Source organism: Mytilus edulis, chromosome 9, assembly GCF_963676685.1.
Source record: "Mytilus edulis chromosome 9, xbMytEdul2.2, whole genome shotgun sequence".
NCBI classification, from domain to species: Eukaryota; Metazoa; Mollusca; class Bivalvia; order Mytilida; family Mytilidae; genus Mytilus; species Mytilus edulis.
Genome location: NC_092352.1, coordinates 67413684 through 67428000, shown reverse-complemented (window position 1 = coordinate 67428000; position 14317 = coordinate 67413684). Strand labels below are relative to the sequence as shown.

The 14317-nt window shown below is 31.5% G+C and overlaps 1 protein-coding gene across 1 annotated transcript; it reads right to left on the bottom strand.

Moving 5' to 3' along the window:
* Nucleotides 1-5385: 5385 nt before the first annotated feature.
* On the bottom strand, nucleotides 5386-12569 carry LOC139490401 (uncharacterized). Its single transcript, XM_071277203.1, has 4 exons — nucleotides 12450-12569; nucleotides 9130-9262; nucleotides 6387-6640; nucleotides 5386-5893 (listed from the first exon to the last, which is right to left on the bottom strand). The coding sequence occupies exons 3-4, from the start codon at nucleotides 6505-6507 to the stop codon at nucleotides 5691-5693; spliced, it is 324 nt and encodes a 107-aa protein (XP_071133304.1). The 5' UTR covers nucleotides 6508-6640; nucleotides 9130-9262; nucleotides 12450-12569; the 3' UTR covers nucleotides 5386-5690.
* Nucleotides 12570-14317: the final 1748 nt, after the last annotated feature.

Here is a 14317-nt window from a genome sequence, read left to right as displayed (position 1 = left end):
CAATACGCACATTAAAATTCAGTTCAAGAGAAGTCCGAGTCTGATGTCAGAAGATTTAACCAAAGAAAATAAACAAAATGACAATAATACATAAATAACAACTGACTACTAGCAGTTAACTGACATGCCAGCTCCAGACTTCAATTAAACTGACAGAAAGATTATGATTTCATCATATGAACATCAGGCACAATCCTTCCCGTTAGGGGTTTAGTATCATACCATCATGTATGAGAATAGTTTGTCTAACTTTTGTGATCACATACATGACAACAATAGATTAGATGAAAGCTGAAAGTGTTCTATACTAAATACGACTAGAGTCTTCAGCATTTCGCGATGTTTAAATGCCTTTCAATTTCAAGCTAAATTTTACATTCAAAATCTATATGTGAGTGCCACTGGTGAATATTACGTAGACGACACACATGGCTGATGTATCGAATCATAAACCTGAAATCTCTGATGTATGTATTAACCGAGACATTATGTAAACGAAACGCGCGTCCTTTTAAAACAAATTAACTCAATTAAGGTTTAGTAAACAAGATTCGTTAAAACAGAAAAAAGAAACAGACCATATGTTTTAACTATCTAGTGTTGTAAGTTAGCACGTGAGAATGCAAATTTCATTAAAATTTCTTTAGCTCACTAAATTAAGAAGACTAAAAAAACCTTATTATTCCATATTTTCCAATTGAACAGTCTAGCTATAGGTTAAATTTCATACAAATGTATCTGTATTTTAAATAAGAGTAAAAAAGAGGCAAAATATATCAAAATTGGGATATTTAAGTCGATCAATAAAAATTGGTGGGTACATCATGTACATTGAATCGTCGGTTTACATATAAATCTTCTATAGATTAAAATCATCAACATAAAAAAGATAGTCACGTTTGTCCTACAAAAATCTGTAAAAGGGGGACGAAAGATACTAGAGGGATAGTCAAACTCATAAATCGAAGATAAACTGACAACGCCATGGCTTATAAAGAAAAAGACAAACAGACAAATAATAGTACACATGATACAACATAGAATACTAAAAAATGAGCAACACGAACCCCACCAAAAACTAGGGGTGATCTCAGGTACCCCAGAAGGGTAAGCAGATCCTGCTCCACATGTGGCACCTGTCGTGTTGCTTATGTGATAACAAATCCTATAAATTGTATAATTCGGTAGGTCACGTTCATGTTATCTGTGTACAAAACATCATGAAACCTAAAATAAAAACAAATGCATTGAATTACAAAATGTTGCTGAGTAATTGTTAGGATTCAGATGGCTTCGTATTCATTTTTATAAAACTGATGTTAAACGATAAATATCAGAAATTTTTGTCCTATAACATTTCACTTTACATAATTTTGAAATGAATACTAGTAAATATTGCACTTACAAAACATGTTGCTTAATCTAATCTGTGTGGGGCAAGTCATTGTTATACCACATTCTATCTTTTGTAAACGGGTGAATGAAATAAAGGAATTCGAAATATAGTAAGTAGTACTAAATAAATGATTTTACCCCTTCAACCGTTTTCTTAATGTGCTGTGATTAAACAAAGTAAATCGTTGCAATACAAACTATTTATCTGTCTTGGCACTATTGAAAGATCTTGTAGAAATACCTAACCAAAATGTTCAGATTAATATGTTATAAAAGAGAGGCGAAACAAACTCGCTGCATCTAAATGGCAGAAAGAATGAAATACACCAAAATACAAAAAATAAAATCACTGAAACATGTGAAATACTGAACTCAAAGGAAAACTCAAAACGGAAAGTTCATAATCAAATGGCAAAATCAAAAGATCAAACATATCAAACCAACGAATAACAACTGTCATATTCCTTACTTGGTACAGGCATGTTCTTATTTAGAAAATGGTGATTTAAACTTGGGTTTATAGTAAGCTAAACCCTCACTTGTATGTCAGTTGTATCAAATTTTATTAGATTGACAACGATGAGTGAACAAAACAAACAGACATGAAATGTCAAAATAGGGGTATAGAAAGCACTATTGTGTTATAATCTTAATCACTATGAAAACAGTCAAATATTTAATAAAGAGGCACAAAAACGTGCATCGACAAAGCAACTGAAACTAAACGACAAGAATACAAGAATTTACAATAGCACAACAATAACACAATGACGGGATGTCCTAGTGATGGGCCACGTCATATTTATCGAAGAAACACAAAAAGACAAAGCACATTTACAAAAAATGAAAGACAAGGATACTAAAATTATCATAAAAACAATAGCACAAGTCATATATATCTGAGAAATAAAAATAGGCATATTTTCTGTATTGTTATGATTTACAATTTATGAATAAACATGTAAAGTCAGCAAAGACCCTTCGAAGCAACATCTGATACAGATATATTGGCTCTCAATAATGACGACTTTCATGTGTGTATATTAAAGAAAATTATCCTGTTGAAGTAACTTTAAATAAATCTAATACAAATAATGAACACTGCCCTTTCCTCGATCTTGACATCTATATCATTCACGGGAAACTGAACGCCAAAATGTATGATAAGATGATGATTTTTCATTACATATCGTTAATTAGCTTTTTTATATGGGGATGTTCCCTTGTCACCATCGTATCTCAATTTGTAAGATTCACTCGTGTATGCGACAATGTTTTAGATTTTAGCGAGAGAAATGTGTGTATTACTGAAAAAATATAACAATAGGGTTTTCGTTCGATATCACAAACTAGTCAAAATATTTACTAAAATTTTTCATCGGTACAAGGACATCATTCGTAAATATGAATCAACATGCAGACATCTTAAACGTTCATATTTCACATCCAATTTTTATAGTTATATTCTTTACAAAGCACAACAATGTCGGCATTCACCTCATAAGTAAACAAAAACTTTAAACAGACTTATTCAGAAGGGAGATAGTTACGATAATATTGTCAGGTCTTTACGACACTGTTGTCAGGTTATTTTCTTCTCATATACTTTATGATGGTATAATACTAAACCCCAAACGAGAGGGATTGTACCTGATATTCATATGATGAAGACATATTTTTTTCAATCAGCTTAATTGATACCTCAAGCTGGCATGTCAGTAAATGCTAGTAGTTGTCCTTTGTCAACTTATGTAAATGTCATTTTGATTAGTTTCTTTTGAACTGAGTTTAACTGTGCATATTGTTGTGTGTTTGTTTTTTCTACATTGGCTAGAGGTATAGGGGGACGGTTGATACATCAAAAGACATGTGTAACACCGCTGCATATTTGCGCCTGTCCCAAGTCAGGAGATATGTATAAAAAGAAGATGTGGTATGATAACCAAAATGACACTGAAATTAACAACTATAGGTCACCGTACGGCCTTCAACAAATGACAATGTAAAACAATTTAAACGAGAAAACTAACGGCTTAATTCATACAAAAAATATTAACGAAAAAAAACACATTTACAAACGAAAACCACTGAATTACAAAATTACTAAACTACAATTATGTGAAAGGCGCTCTAGATTAACTTTTTGACAATTAAAAAAATCTGTTCAAATGCTTTTGAAAAATCAGTAAACACCACACAACATATAGTAAACTACAGATTGAGAACCACTAACCACATAACAAATTGGGATGCAATGAAAGGGAATACAGATAATGCTCCACATTGGTACTCGTCATGTGGCTCATGTAAGTACAAACCAGTCTTATTCAATACGTCAAATTCAGGAAAAAGGAGGGCGAGATTGTGAAACACATATTCCGTAATGGAATACCAACTCGCCATGGCGGCCGTGAAAGGACGATTTCAACTTCAACTCTTGAAACAATAGGCCTCCTAGATTCTTTTTGAGCAGTTACTTTTTTACCAACGATATCATGACAGAAGAAACTAGCTTTTGAATTTAATATTGACATATTGGCGTGTTTGAAAATGATGTAGTAATGAAAATCAAAAGTTTATTGTTGTTTATTAAATAAGTTTACACGTTTATAATAAGTGAGTTTTTTTTCCTTTCATCATATTGATTATTTCACTCTTCTTATATCAGCGCATTGAATAACCATTATCAAAATTCTTCTTTCTACTTCCTTTTTCTTTTTCTTTTTTGTTGCTCTAATTTTGAAAAGTATCATTTTGCTATAACAATGAAAAGGTTATATCCAATTCGTTTTAATGATGGTGGATACATTTTGTAGTTATCTCAATGGGCACCATATGGCTGTGGAAGAAGAAGAATGCATATTAATGATGCAATGACACCATCGAAATTTGTTTTTGTAATTGATAGCTAATCATAATATAGACTTACAGTAATATATAATATACATACACGCACGCTCTACATAAAGAACAAAAGAAACATTTTAGTACGATGGTACACCTTTGAAATATTTTAAGAAAAAAAAAATTTGATGACCTATTAAAATATATCACCCAAAGACAGCCTGTTTTACATGTAAGGTTATACTAACTATTCATTTATTAGGCTAAATAAACCTCCCGATCAACTATCAGAGAAAAACAAGGAGATGTTCGTTGACAAAATCCTAGGTCTCAAACGTGTGTTCATATTCGATTTACAATTTAAAAATTATGCTTAGCAGTAGTATCTTTTGAGTATTATGTAAATAGAGAAATTTGTACTGAACAATTCTACTGGAGCTATTATATTGATGCCAAGCTGAGGGATATTTATAATTTCAAAACTTAAACCGACTTATGTGTCAGTGTTTCTTGTATTGACATAAAACTTCAAACTTAAGGTTTAGTTTAAAACGTAGGCGTGGCATCTAAAAAAACAATTTAAAAAAAATAAAATAACATATATACATATTTGCATGTTAAGATGTTACGAGAATGAAAGTCAAAAAGATATAGTTATATTGGTTATACATATCTACTTTCATTGTCTTGCCTATTCTACTCTTCTTATATCAGCTCATTGGTTTATCCTTATCAAAAATATTCTTTTTTTCTCTTCTTTTCCTTTTTTTAATTTTTAAAACGATGATTTTGCTGAGACCTTGAAATGTAAACCTTGTCATTTAATAGCATATCAAGCAAACCTTTAATTATCGAACTGGACGCTTTGACATATCTATTAAACGTATTCATTTTTTGTTTAAAGAAATATATACGCCGCAAATTTTATTTGGAATAGTGAATTTGAATTTCTTATTTGTAGTCTACTTTGAACTAATGGTATTATTACTATGATTGTTTAAATTCTAACTTAGGAGATAAGATACATAAAAATTAGCTTTTCGTTAGAAACCGTAAAGCAATTATTATTTTAAATGTTTTATAAATCGTTCCAAAATGTAAAATACTATACTACAAAAAAGGATATTTGACGCGTTTCATTAACGATTTTTATCAAGTTTTTATTTAATTCAAATGTGCACATTTTTGTGGGACCTCGTGTCGTGATAAATTTTATTTTGTGATGAAGTTGATCAAGGAATAACGTGAGAAGTGTAGTTCGCCCATCAGAATACGGTATTATAATGAAACATACATCTAATGTTATTATTATTTTACCAACTCAAAACATCCTTGTCTGTTATCTGAAGTTTGCAAAATCAAGTAACTCTGGAATGAATCGGATTTTACATATATGATTGATTTTAACACGCATTCAACATGACATTGTTTTATAAATAGATAATAAAATGTTAAAACAAAGAAAGTAGTCTGAGAGCATTCTTTGCTGTATCATTCTTTTTCTTTTTGGCAGCTGGTGCCGTGACCACTGGAGGAGGACTGACACCTGGATAGCACATTACAGGCCCATACGGTGGTGGGTTTCCTTGTAGTCCTCCATACGGTGGCGGGTTTCCTTGAAATCCACCATAAGGTAGTGGGTTTCCTGATGATCCTGAAAATGTAACGAATAAATTATAAAAATCAGTAGAAAGATAAAAGAATGAAAAGACACTTCGTAGGAAAACAAAACTCGGGAATTAAAAATCCAAGGGTAAGTTTTGTCAAATTAAAGCAGTTCGCAAATAATGAATAGAAGATTAAAAGTTAAAAACACGCGCCCCGCCATACTGTTCTGATATATATAATGTGCACCAGGAGAAACAACAGCTTGTTCCATTAATAATTCTTTGTATAGATGGAGATATCTTTCTGGATAATAACTCGACATAATATGCCCCATATATTATTAATTTATCTTATTCTCATAACACAAAAGGTACTGTTCAGTTTGTTTCAATCACTTGACAATTCTAACTACGACACAAAGCGTATAATTCAAAGTTTAAGTATAGAATAGTAAATATATCTTGAAAACAGAACACAGCTAATTTATTTAAAAAAAATACAAAATACATACTAATCAATTAGATATGTTAAAAACTAACCTGCTGGCGTAACATACGTCACTGTTGGCTGTTGATTTGGTACACAATGCATTACGCTTCCTTGCATTGGCTGCATATTCAAAGCAGGTCCTACAGCACATGACTGCATGTTCGGAACCATTTGCTAAGTATTTTGCAACATTTGCGGTGTTGTTGCTTTCTTATGTTTATATCTGCGCCAAACGCAAATAGTAATCGCAACAATTAATACTATACCACCAGTCACTGCTATTCCAACAATTCCTCCAGTTGACCTAAGACAATAAACATGAATGTGTCCCCCACTCGAACTATCATTTTCTATGATCAGTGGACCGTGAAATTGGGTTAAAACTCTAATTTGGCATTAAAATTAGAAAGATAATATCATAAGGAACATGTGTATTTTAAAGTTTGAAGTTGATTAGACTTCAACTTTATCAAAAGCTACTTTGACCAAAACTTAACTGAAGCGCGACTGACGAACGGAAGAACAGCTAGACGAACGTACGAACGAACGAATGAACGAGAGTGTATGAAATACGAATAAAATGTATAAAGTATTCCGTGGAAATATAGCAATGTTAAAGTGTAAAATAGACTGTCAAAAATTGTCTTTTTATTAGTAAAATACATAATTGAAAACAGTAATTCGAAGATTAGTTTCTGTCCGAGTTTCAAAACATCCCTCTAATGTTAACAAATGTATGGTGTGAACTTTAAAACAGACCGCCTGTTACTGAAATTTGCTCATCAGTTCAATACAGAAAATGGTAAAACTAATTTCTAAAATTTATATGATAAGACGTTTTATGTTTCATTTTTCTTCATATGCAGTCTATTTATCTTAAGCTATACTGAGTTATACTCTCACATATTGGTGCGCAGAAAAAGATTAAGAAAATCATGTCCTAAATTCCAGAAAACTGCTGATGGACTTTACATAATTTTCAGATGCTCATTCTTATCCCATTTTTAATTGGCAGCGTGTCGTCAAGTAATTTTCAAACGTGATATTCAATTAGATATTTTTAGCGAGATGCTGCTGATGATGGTTTCAAAACTATTGATGATTTAATCGGGTATTTAACTTTTACATCAAGTCATCATTATTGTTAAAGATCCCAATAGGTTTATATATACGATAGTCTGGTTCGACAAAACACAGTGTGCGACCAGGTCAGGCTCATCTGTATGGAATCTGATGTACAGAAGTTATCGTTTGTTTATGTTATTTATACTTGTTTCTCGTTTTTCGTTTATTTTTATATAGATTAGACCGTTAGTTTTCCCGTTTGAATGGTTTTACACGTCTTGTAATTGTTGAGCTCTTTATAACTTGTTGTTCGGTGAGAGTCATATTGGCCTTCGAAAGTCTTCAATAAACTTAGTGGAGTTGGTGGTTTGTATGGTATCGTTACTTTTACTGTTTGGGAACTCTGACTATTTGTCAGAATAGGTTCATGTTTAAAAAAAATTAAAAGACATGTAATTATCGCATATTACATACAATACATTGATTCTTACTCTAGGGGTAAATTTCCTTTGAAATAAAAGAAATAGGCGGAAGTCATTTATATAAATAAGTAGTCCAATAATGTATGCCTGATGTCTGTTCCAATCTTTATGCTGTTCCCACACAAATAAAGTGCAATATTGACTATTGTATTTAATGGTACTTCTAAGTTACAATATGAGAGTTTTGATGATATCTTGCATGTACTTCATATGATTAACTTTTTGTATTCTTGTTTTGGCTATCCTCAATATTTTGATTATTCATTAAGTATTTCAAGAGACTTGTCGAAATACTGTTCATGTCTCAATCGATTTCGTCAACGTTCTTTGTTTATTATTAAATGTTAGGAAAGTTTTATAACTATTTCATATGATTTTGTGCATATACATCTTTAAGTTTATTTATTTCTGAAAACCAAAAATAATGTCCTTATATTCTTTGTTTTCTTACATACAACTGATTGAACTCTTTCAAAGAGGTAAAGATTTAAATAGAAAGCATATGAAATCGGCGAAAAACGTTCCTAAATTTGTCTGAAAAATACATTAAATCTCCAATACCAAATGCACAGATTTTTCTTAAAAAAAACTATATATGTAGCTGATATAACATTTCATTTGAATGATACAAAATAATAATTTTGGTCATCTTCTTCAGAAAACAAAACAAATAAATGCATTATTTTTTCGATTTGAGTTTAAGTTGAACGAGCCGAATTTAAATGCGAAATTGTAAGAACATCTATGATGTAGCCCATTGACTGCAACTTGACTCTAAGGATGTATTTAGGTGATCTAAGGTAAAATTAAATAAATCAAGAATTCAAAATTGATACTTTAAGCTGGAAGAGTATCAGTTTAAGATCAAAATAGGCTAACAATATTGATATGTCATGGAGCTCCTTTTCGAGATATTTAATTTATAAAATATGGCGGAAATAGGCTTACTCGGACATTTACCTTATATTTGCATTGGTTTTATTTGCGTCTTAAATCAAAAGAAAGAAAATCTAGGATATGCTTAAATGTTGTCAAATGACTATTTATGAGCTATAAAGTCTTATGTTTAAAGATGAATAGGTGTTATGGGGCACACTCTTTTACCCTGTATCGTATGGAAAAAACACCAAGGAGTCCGAACACTTGAAACTCATTCCAAACCCTCACCTGAGTACATCCTTAAGCAGGTTTGACTCTTTATCCATCATGCCTATTGCATTACTAGTGTTACAAGAACAGAACTTACAATGTCGTTGTTGAAGTATAATAACAACATGGATCATTTGTATACTTATAACAGCATTCCTTGTAACAATACTTCGAACTATACGTCCGGTAGGAAAGTATATAGTAATAGCATTTTGTTGCAGTGCTGGCTCCTGAAAGATGAAGTATACATATGAAGAAAACACATGAATCATTTTAGCTAACAAACTGTTGAATCTTAGAAGGAAAATTTAAAAACCTACATTAAGAACATGAAAAACTTGTGTTACAAATTTACATACAGGTGGCGTTTATTTCTTAAATATGAGCAATTCGTAACGCTGGAACAAAAAGCCTTGAAAGTTAATTGTATATAAATGATTTTGAAATTATGTATTGTTAAGAAAGCATTAATAAACCATGTAAACCCGAAAGACTGACACACAACAAACAGGACTCTCTATGATAAATATTTTCTTAAAGTTCGCTTTAATTCGACAAATATGCTGATAACAAAAGTGTGTTTGTGAACTTTAATACAGATGTATGTGCAATCAAACTTAATATCTTATAAAACAGATTTTGTTTTAGAACATATGATATTGTGTATAAAAAATTCCGTGTTTGCGATAATGACAATTATTTTCGAAGCACCACTGTTATTTCAACAACCACTACAACGACCAAAGATACATAAAAAATATAGACTTTTTTTTATACATAACGTATTTGTTGTGATTGATGTATCATTTGGTTTGATATTTCACCAGCTAGTTGGTATTCAAATGAATACTTAGACTTCTTGGGGGCAACCCTTATTAAATATCAGAAGGGCAGACAAAAGTATGAGCTTTCTGAATCATACTGGGCAACTGATTTAATAGACTTATCGTAAATGGGTTAAAGAAAAAGAGTATATTTGAAAATTGACAGTGAAAAAAACGATCTCTTTTCAAAAGCTAAAGGTAACTATATTTTCCTATCTCAACTGGTTATAAATGTCATTAAATGAAAAAATGTCTCATTAAATTACCATGCGTGTTATAACATGATAGTTAGTTTTAAACACTGTTAAAGTTGTTTAAGTTTGAAATAAAGAAACTGAAGAAGATCAATGGCCGAAACGTCTTAAAAATTGGTTTAATACTACAATAAAATAGACGTTTTTAACTAGTTGTAATTAAGGTGTGAAATGGATACTGAGAAAAGAATAAGATTCATTTTTTCACATGACCGAGTTTGGAAAAAACAGTGTTAAGTTGATCTATTGCCCCAACAACATTTTCTTTTTTATTTTATTATTTTGTGTCATTCGATTCATCAACTGTTTTCTAGACACTTGAATAGTTTGTTTGAGAACTTTTTATCAAACAACATTACAATGGAATTGTTTAATTAGTTATCAAAGGTACCAAGATTACAATTTAGCACGCCAGACGCACGTTTCGTCTTCATAAGACTCATCAGTTACGCTCATATCAAACTATTTATAAAGCCAAACATCGCGATGTACAGTTGTTAAATATCTACATTGAAGTTCAACTTGACTTTTTACTCATGACGTTTTTGCACTGAATTCAACGCTAGCCATTAAGGTTAAAAAAACATAATAAAAAGTGTGTATAACAGGCAACAAATGACTCTTAGGATCGTAACACACAGTATTTTCATCAATGTTCTATGAATAATTGCAAACTCCTCAGTTAAAGCGAGGTTCTGTTGTTTAGTTATTTTTTATCAGATTCTTATTCTCATATAGCTACTTAAGTATTTGTGTTTCTCAGGTTTTTATATGTTTAAAAACCGTGATAGGCGTTTTTTCAGGGAGTGCTAGTTGCATATTTTTATTTCAATTAAGGCAACAATAGTATACCGGTGTTCAGAGATAGGAAAGATAAAAACGGATATCCAATTGCAAACTCGAAATAACTGACACATAACAAAAAATCAAAACACAACCCACACTAAAACAATCGCCCCGAAAGGTAAATTAAATTCTGCGCCACATGTGACACCTGTCGTGTTACTCACGTAAGTACAAACCATATGCTAACTTTAATTCGATATTGCACAATCGAGGAAACAGGACGGTATTATGATAAAGACGGTTGGAACATATCTGTTGTCTTCTGTGATATTCCATACAGTCAAACAACTCGTTATTACGTTCGTAACATTTTCGAAGGGTATGATTTTAATTTCACCCCATTGAACTCTTAGTTTCATAGCTTACATGCTTGTGAGCAGTAAGGAAATCGAAATAGGAAAAGAAAACCATGGAATATCGTATCAACTGGGAGATATATACTTCATAGACAGGCGCTGCTGAAATACGGCACTCTACAAAACATATTTCTTTTATGGTTTTTTTGTGTAGTTTTATTTGTATGTTTGTATCTTTGTCTGTTCATCTTTTTTAGGAAATGGAAATCATCTTCTAGTATATGTTGGAAATTGGAGATAAATGATAATGCTAACTCCTTTTCGTTCTTCCTAAGCTCGTATGAAGTCAGCCTAAAGAATCTAATGGGTTCTACATTTTCTATAACAATTAAACAATGATGTGTGTTGGATACCAATTTTCGTGGGTTGATTTTCATCATTGTATAATTGTTATAATTTTATAGAAAAGGAAGAATGTGTTTGTCATTCACCGTTTTCTATAACATATTTACAATGATGAAAATAAACCCACGAAAGTTGGTATACAACGAATAATAATGAATCCACAGTAATACAGATTGACTTTGCAATTTTCAGTATTTATATAGTCAAGGAAAAAGTTAAAGAGTATTTACTTTATATATTTCTTTTGTTAAATTATAGCTGAACTAGTGTTAACATGTCTAATGCCTTATGCTTGCATTATGCTTATTGTGTCATAACATAACTGTGGTTGAGAGAAAATGAGTGACATTTCACTCGTACCGCTGGTTTCTACTACCAACTACAAGTACTAAGTTTTGACAGTTTTGCATTTTGTTGATCGTTGTTTACTCCAATATTTTCCCGATGTGTCCGTGCTAATTTATCTACACCATCGCCATTTGAGATCTTAGTAGTAAAAGCGTGTTGATCTTTTGGTTGAATCTTATCCGAAACAGAAGAAAATGACTAGTAAATAGTATAGACCTTCATGCAGCTCGTCAATGAGAGAAATATAGTAATACTAGTAAATACTATTTACTTTATCTAATTGCATCAATTTCAATGCATTGTGCAGTCAAACACAACAATTTAAATCAACAAACAGGTTTTGTCAGATTGATACGCAGGCGTAACAGTATCAAGGAGTCATAATAAAAAACAAAACAGAAATAATATATATACAACTTGGTATATGAGTACAAGTGTACATACCAAACAATGTCTGAACTATCAGAAAAAATCCAAGCATTTTGAAATTTCAAATTTCCGTCTCTTCTTGTTTTGTATGTAGTTAGCCGAAGTTTAAAGTGAATTAAAGATGTTAAATGAAATTTGATATTTGTTTTAAATTATTTATTGGATGATAACACATACATATTATACCATCACGTGACATCGCTTGTGCATTGTAACATATCGGATGAGTGAGGACTCCTTATTGCAAGCCGTAATACATAAAAGATGACTTTGAGCTGGTGTTTAAAAACGGTGACCGTAACTAACAAATTAAAGCGAAAGGCCTCGTTTTCGTAATTTTTTTTTTTTTTAAATATTTCAAACAAATATCATCATAAAATCGTGTTTAATATCCTTTTAAAATTCTTTTCATTTTTCTGTTTAAGAGGGATGATAATTTATATTTAACATGTGTTCATGATATGTTGTAAAATGTACAAATCCATTTTTTGGAATACGGGATACATGAAAATAACACGAAAGAATAAGTGAATACAACTATAAAACGTTATATTTTGTATGTCATCATCTTTAATAACCTTCTAATATAATGTTCATGAAAATTACAAAACTGCATAACAGAATATTAAATTGGTAGATGAAGTTTTTTTTAGATTGTTAAAATTGGGGTATGTTTTTAACGTTTTCTTCGTCCCTACGTTGTAAACCTTTTAAAGACATGCAGCGGAAACTTAGCAAAAAAAGGAAAAACTTGTTTTTTACATAGTTTGAAAAAGAGGGACAAAAGATACCAAAGGGACAGTCAAACTCGAAAATAAACTGACAAAGCCATGGCTAAAAATGAAAAAGACAAACAGAAAAACAATAGTACACATGACACAACATAAAAAACTAAAATATAAACAACACGAACCCCAACAAAAACTAGGGGTGATCTCAGGTGCTCCGGAAGGGAAAGCAGATCCTGTTCCACTAGTGGCTCCCGTTGTGTTGCTTATGTGAAAACAAATCCGGTATATAGTCTAATTGGGTAGGTCACATTCATGAAATGAAAGGGGATTGTAGTTACGATGTAAGGAGCATATCCGATATCATTTGTGAAACTCAGACATGTTAAAAAGAGCTGTGCCAGGAGCGCATTATACACCCATCGCCCTTTAAACTCGTTTTTATTATTTAAATGAAAGAACTAAAATCACAAAAATACTGAACTCCGAGGAAAATTCAATCGGTAAGTCCCTAATCACATGGCAAAATCAAATGCGAAAACACATCGAAAACGAATGGACAGCAACTGTCATTTTCCTAACTTGGTACAGGCATTTTCAAATGTAGAAAAATGGTGGATAAAACCTGGTTTTATAGAGCTAAACCTCTCACTTGTACGACAGCCGCATCAAATAAGATCAACATATTCACACACTGTTTACAGTGAATATAATGTAACCACAATACATTGTTTTGTATTTACCTATTGCAAATATAGTCTTTAAACTGTAGATATTTACTTCTGTTATTGTCGTTTTGAATGTAAAATAGATTTCACTGTCCCTTTGGTATCTTTCGTCTCTCTTTCAAATATGAACAGCTTTTTTTTTAAATATCATTATTTTGTGAAATAACGGAGAAATTCATATAAATTCTTCTACACTTGAAATGATCAACCTCAAATACTGTTAGCACTGCTCAAATAACCCCCCCCCCCCCCCCCCCATCTTCAAAATAAAGTCTTGTACACGCACAGTTGTGCATATTGACAAAAAAAAAAAAAACGATTTTGCAACGAAAACCTGCTCAAAATCATTAAAAAAATTGTGAAAAAGGGGTTACTTATTTCAATAGGTGAAAACAAGTCTCAAAATTTCAAGAAACTGCTTAATGCG